Source organism: Telopea speciosissima, chromosome 7 (assembly GCF_018873765.1).
Source record: "Telopea speciosissima isolate NSW1024214 ecotype Mountain lineage chromosome 7, Tspe_v1, whole genome shotgun sequence".
Lineage (NCBI taxonomy): Eukaryota > Viridiplantae > Streptophyta > Magnoliopsida > Proteales > Proteaceae > Telopea > Telopea speciosissima.
This window is the reverse complement of record NC_057922.1, coordinates 11,960,184-11,966,494: the sequence shown is the minus strand read 5'-3', so window position 1 is coordinate 11,966,494 and position 6,311 is coordinate 11,960,184. Positions and strand designations below refer to the sequence as shown.

The 6,311-nt window shown below is 37.3% G+C and overlaps 1 protein-coding gene across 1 annotated transcript; it reads right to left on the bottom strand.

Annotated features, from left to right (window-relative positions):
* Positions 1-2,454: 2,454 nt before the first annotated feature.
* Positions 2,455-3,501, bottom strand: LOC122668232. Its single transcript, XM_043864821.1, has one exon. It carries the CDS (start codon positions 3,499-3,501, stop codon positions 2,455-2,457), a length of 1,047 nt encoding a protein of 348 aa, XP_043720756.1.
* Positions 3,502-6,311: the final 2,810 nt, after the last annotated feature.

Sequence of the window (6,311 nt, the reverse complement as noted above, 5' to 3'; positions counted from 1 at the left end):
CTCAATCGTTTCTTTTGCTGTGATTGGTGTGGCAAAGGAGATCCCCCCCCCCCTCTCCCTCTCCCTCCCATTGGCGGCATGGGGAACCTTCTTCCTTCACTTATTAGAGAATTCCACATTCAGAAGTCAAAATGACCAAATCATCCTCTGCGTGGTATAGTTAACCTTGGGTTGTATGTTAGGAAATTAGCTATATATTAACTAACGTACATCCTACCAAAACCAAGGAAGGATTCATAAGAATCATATTAGATGTCTCTATACAATAATAATGGACTATATTCACAGCATGAAAATTGAGTGTTGAGACTGTATTCTTATTACGTAATGATCCAAGTTACCAGATAAATGGATAGATACTTGGAATCTAATTCCAAAAAGATGGAATCTACTTTCACTTGTCGGGCATCCCAATCCTCCCAATATTCCTCTATTTTCTGCTTCTGCACGGATCCTTGTAGCTGGATTTGGAAGACCTTAATTACCAGCACAAGACGAGAGAGAGAGAGAGAGAGAGAGAGCAAACATACTTACCTAACATTGAAAACCTGTACCTGATTGCTTGGTTATGGTTCAAGTTTCTACAAGAGGGAGAGAGAGATGATTCTTTTCAACCACTCCAATGAAGTGAATGCAATCCAATCCATGCTAAAAAAAAATAAAATGATAGGGGTTTTAATCCCATACTGGTCAGATAGTATGCGGTTAATGAGCATATGACCTTGGGAATGGCTTCTCTATTCTTCTCAGGTTTTTGGGTTAAATATTATCAAAGTGGATTGTTCGTGCACCGGTCATATGGGGTACCCCTGATCTAAAGCTAGAGATTGTGGCCAAATTAGCTCTCCCAAAGCCTGCCTTGCTGGTGTAGGACAGATATTAAATGGGCTGAGCTCGATCATGAGCCCTAGACCTTAACAGTATAAAATACCTTTATTATTCTCGGCCCAATCCCTCGAATCCAAACTTAATTATAAAAAAAGTAAAAAACACCCTCCTAAGTCCTATCCCATCAAATTAGTCAAATTTTGCCTGCTTGAACCCCCCACCTTATTCAGAAATTATTATGATTTTAGTATCAAGAGAGTCAATTGTCATTCATATTATGAGACAAAATAATTGAAAATTTTCAATGCAGAGGCCTAGATTGAGAGGAGACTTAAGACCTTTGGTCCGTTACCTCCCAGGGAGCCTACACTTTATCAGCAAAACACCAACCAACTGAGCATGCATTGGAGAATTTGTGTCCATGATTGGGAACACAGGAAATATGGCGTCACGCTCCTCTCCAAAGAGAAATCCATCCAATGAGGCATGACGGTTAGGCTAGCTGGCACACATGTTCAGGGATGTGTGTCAATCGGCCTAGCCATCAGATGCCTCATTGAACACTCCCTGTGCGGTGGGCTCATTGGAGAAGAGCCAGATCCAGAAATATGGCCCTCACTATTTTTTTATAGAAAGTGAGCCTCTCTATATGCAGAAGCCAAAAGATCAACCCATTTAGATCACAATCTTGTTGTGCCACATAGAAATCTCGCTGTAACAGCTAGGACTAATTATTCTTCCTTGAGGCTCTGAGGATGTATTAGATGTTTTATAAGTTTTTTTGTTTTTTTCTTTCGTCCAAAAAAAAAAAAAAAGAAAACAAAAATGGCAATTTGGAAATTAAAGTAAGAAGTCCTCATTAATAGTCATAGTCTGACTGTCAATCTTATAGTATTCGTTCTTCCTTCCACACGGACCACACATACACAATCTGTGATCCCTAGTCTTGTTGTTCTACCAAACAAAATAAAAGAAGAAGACTAGTCTTGCTGTACCTCTGTCCGTAGTCCGCACGAATAGATAAAGTGAATAAACAAAAAATAGCAGAAGCCGCAGAAATCACAGGACAAATTTTTTGTGGTCAAGCAGTCAACACTGTAACTCTCCAAACTCACCAAATTCCTCTTTCCATGCCCATTCCTTGGATCACAGTAACCATTTTTCTTCTTACAATTTGGTCTCTCAATTGGACAAGCTTATACGCCTATGACCCCATCACCATTCACCACTCACATGGGCAACAAACTACTTCACCAGTTCACCCCACCATGTTGTTCTGCTCTCAATAAAGAAGAGGAAGAAAACAAAGTTCTACCAAACAGAATCTAAATCAAAACCAGCCAGATCACAACCAGAAAGAAGAAACAAATGTTAATAATCTTCATCTTCATTCTTAAAATCAGTGATCATTGTACAAGTTCTTTCAATTAAGAACGCCCCAATATTCTCTCAAGAACACAGAAAAGGACCAGAAGCAGCAGAAGATGATAATGATGATGAGAAAGAACAATTTAAACAATTTAATTCTGTTATGTTCATGAACAAATGGGTTAGTAAATGAATATCTTTTTACCAGTCCAAACAATGTAATAACAAAAATTTTAAAAAAAAATAGTTAGAGGCCCTTCAGCTCCTCCAAGCATAAACCAACAATGAAAACCCAGATGGGCTCATCAATTCGCTTTCTTCTGTACTAGTCCACTCCATTACAGAAGAACTGCAACCAGACGAAGCTGAAGACATCGACGAAAACGACAAGCTCCTTGTCTTCAACAAACTCTTCTTTATCTTCTTCCACTCGAACCCATTCATCCCAAACCCACAGGGTTGTTGTTGTAACGGTAACCCAACAATCCCATTCTCGTCCAACTCCTCCATTTTCTCAAACCTGAACATGAACACAGCATGCCCATTCTTAGCATCGTCGAACAACCAGTTGTAAACATCCCACGAAATCTGAATTGGGACACCATCAATTTCAATCCTCTCTTTCCCTCTGAACTTCCACTTCAATCGCTTCACCTCCAAAACACTCTTTCCATCGATGCAGAAAAAGAGGCTAAGCTCATCCCCTGAACCCATGTTGCAATCAATGGAGATACATCTGGTCTTACCCCCAAATCTTGCTTTCGTTTTGTAATACTTGTTGCCCACAACATTCTCTCTCCTCAGAATCAAAGCCGGGGTTCTCTCTGGCTTCCTTGCTCTGGTTTTGCTATAAGCTTCGTTGTAGGAATCGCCGACAAGAAGGATCATCTCGCCATCAACAACAACGGCAACGTAAAACCCAGATTGGGGTTCTGGGTCTGAATTGAATTTGACTTTGGTGAGATCCCAGAAGATTTCAACCTTCCTTGTAGGGTTACTCAGATTGAATCTCTTTGAACCGTGTCTTCCCCAAAAGAGAAAAGGTTTGATGCGGAGACGAAAGGAGACATCTTCATCATGGTCGTCCAAGCGGAGGTCGATATGGAGAGCTCTGCCAATTACCTTGCAGCACCAGGTGAGAACAAAGACGCCCAAGTCGGTGTTGTAAACGCAGGTGCTGAGGTTGTTGGTGCCGGAGGTGTGCGACGCCGGCGGTGGCTCCTTCGCTGGTGGGTCGAGATCCATGGGGAGAGTGGTGGAGCGGAAGCAAGAAACGAAGGAAGAAGAGGACGAACGATTTAACATCTTATTTTTGTAATCGCGTGGTTTAGGGTTTTTGAAGGAGAAGGTTTGGGTATAAGAAGAAGAAGAAAGAAGGAAAACGTAGCCTATGAGGTCACTCCGTGGTTGGGACGAAGGAGCGGAGACAGTAAGAGTTGAGTTGGAATTTTTGGATTGAAAAGATTTTTTTTTTTTCTTTCTATTATTATTAACTAACTTTATAAAAGGTTGTGATTAATTTGGACCTTTTAATAACAGATGATTACATAGACTGATCAAAGGGTCCGGTTCCCTCCTGTTTTTGTTTTGGACAGTGATCTCCAGTTAAATAAAGGAAAGAGTGACACGTAATCAGATTCATTTTTTAAGGATTGGATCAAAAGTTGATTAAACAAAGTGAGAGTTCTGTGGCCGTCAAAGCCTCAAAGGTGTCCTCTTTAGTCTCTTATTGTGTTCGAGGGCAATGTTCAATGTTCAGTTCAAGTAACGAATTGAACTTAAGGAATTGCTGGGGAGGATCTTTGACCATGGATCCGTTAGGATTCGTTTGAGACTTGAGACGGTTATTTCAACACACACTGGTGTTTATGTTGATTATCATTGTTGGGTAATTGTATTACAATTTCTTATAAACAAATTGAAACAACATAAATTGTAATGCAATAGCTTTAACAGTAGAAACTGGGTTATAGTAATCTTGACCTTTGGCTGAAATGAGATGATCAAAACTTGAGTTTGATGTAGAGTCACGCCCGTAATAACTTGAAAAGGCTTGAGGTTAAGTCATACTTATGGTGCTGCCTTTAAGATAATTGATGTCTCCTACTGCCTAGGATTGTTTTGCACCACTATCTCAAGATAAAACAATCTCCAACTAGAAGATGAAGTAGTTCTTCTAGTCCTTTGAAGGAGCCAAGAGCTTCAGCATAACAAACCTCTAACACACTTAGAAAAAAATAGGGAAAGAGAAATAAGGCTTTTGTTGCTACAAAGTATGGGCATGGATATATATCAATAAATGTATTTCGCAATGCATTTGGTTGGGTTTATATAGGTCTAAAATCAATCCTTGTACATCTTTGAAATTCTCAAGAATAACCACCCACTTATGACCAATTTAATTGAAGAATGAAATTTATGGACATGAATTAGAAATCAATTCTTAATTCATAGTCATTCTCCCACTATGGATCATGAAAGGCCTTAAAATCCATTCATTCTCCACTAAAGACTATAAAAGGCCTTAAAACCCCATAAAGATAAAGACATGCCTATGATCATGAATTGAGAAATTAATCCAATTCAATATCCTTGACCCACTTTCCTATTCATGATAGTGACCATGAATAGACTTTAGGGTACCCATAAGATGTTACAACCTTTGGAATTCAACAATTATTCCTTAATCACATGGGTCCCACACCATAACAAAGCAATCAAAACCTTTTGAAACTTAAAAAATAAAATAAAATATATATTAAATATATTTTAAATCTAACAATCATTACATATAAAATTGTAATCGTATCTGTCAATATGGAATATGGTCATGTGTCAAAATTCCATTGTTTGGACTGGAGATCGTTGTTCAAAGGAAACATCAGAGAAGAGCCAAACCAACTTAATCTGATTAGATGGGTGAGGATCAGGGTTCTACTAATCGGTATCGGAGATTGGACCGGATCGATCATGTGTTTTTTTTAAAAATTGATTTTTTTTTTTTTTTAACACTTTTACCTTTATCCGTATCGATCCATCAATAGGCCAAACTGATATCAATATCAATACAAATCCGGGCCGACGAAACTGTTTAAACCATAGTGAGGACTAAGGAGAGAACACTGCTATGAAAATATCAATTATTTAAGTGATTTTAATGTTTGGATTGTTCTCTTTGGAATTTGAATTCTGAATAGTTTGGAATCTCTCTCTCTCACACGCAGAGAGCCTTTCAATGAAACTTCTTTTTAAATTACAAGTTCTTGTCTGGTGTGAATTGAGGGATTGATTCCTTCTTGTATGAGAGGGAAATGATAATTTTGAGTGTTTAAAAAAAAAAGTCCAATGATGAGCACAGTTCTTGATTGTTGGGTGTCAAGGCTTGATATGATGGCCATTATAATGATGGAATAGCCTCGTCATATTGGCCATTCAAGAATCCATGTAGTCACAAGCTACTAACACTATTACCCTTTTCACTTAGAAATCATGTTTTTTTTTTTTTTTTTTTTTTTTGTTAAATCTTTCCCACATACCATATGTAAGGAAATATAACTATGACTCCCTTTGATTGCAAGGGAACTGAAGAGATTGAAAGTGAAAATTTCAAATTTAATTTATTATGTATTCTATATGATTATGTTATTAATTTCAAATCATTCTTTGGTTATTAATTTCATTTTACTTTGAATATGAATTTTTTAGATTTAAAAAATAAAATAAAAATTACATTAAAAAAATCATTACTAAATATGATAAAAATTTTATATAATTTCTACAATTATATTGAGTAATGATTACAAAATTTTCTTGTTAGATTTGAAAATTTTCACTTTCACTTTCTTATAATTTCTCTTTCAACTAAACGTAGAATGTTTAATTATAATGCCCCCACCCTTGCACGAAACCCCTTCAATGATGGTGGCAGTTTCAGTTCATATGTACTGTAATGTAAGAATCCAATCACACAAAAGATAGATTTGGATTGGCATTTATAACCACAAGAAGTTGGGAAGGAAAGTAAGGGGGAGAGGCAAGTTGAAAGACATATATGGTCACCTTTTTTAAAATTTGTGCGACAAAAAATTCAGAGTAATAACTAGTAAGAAGAGTTG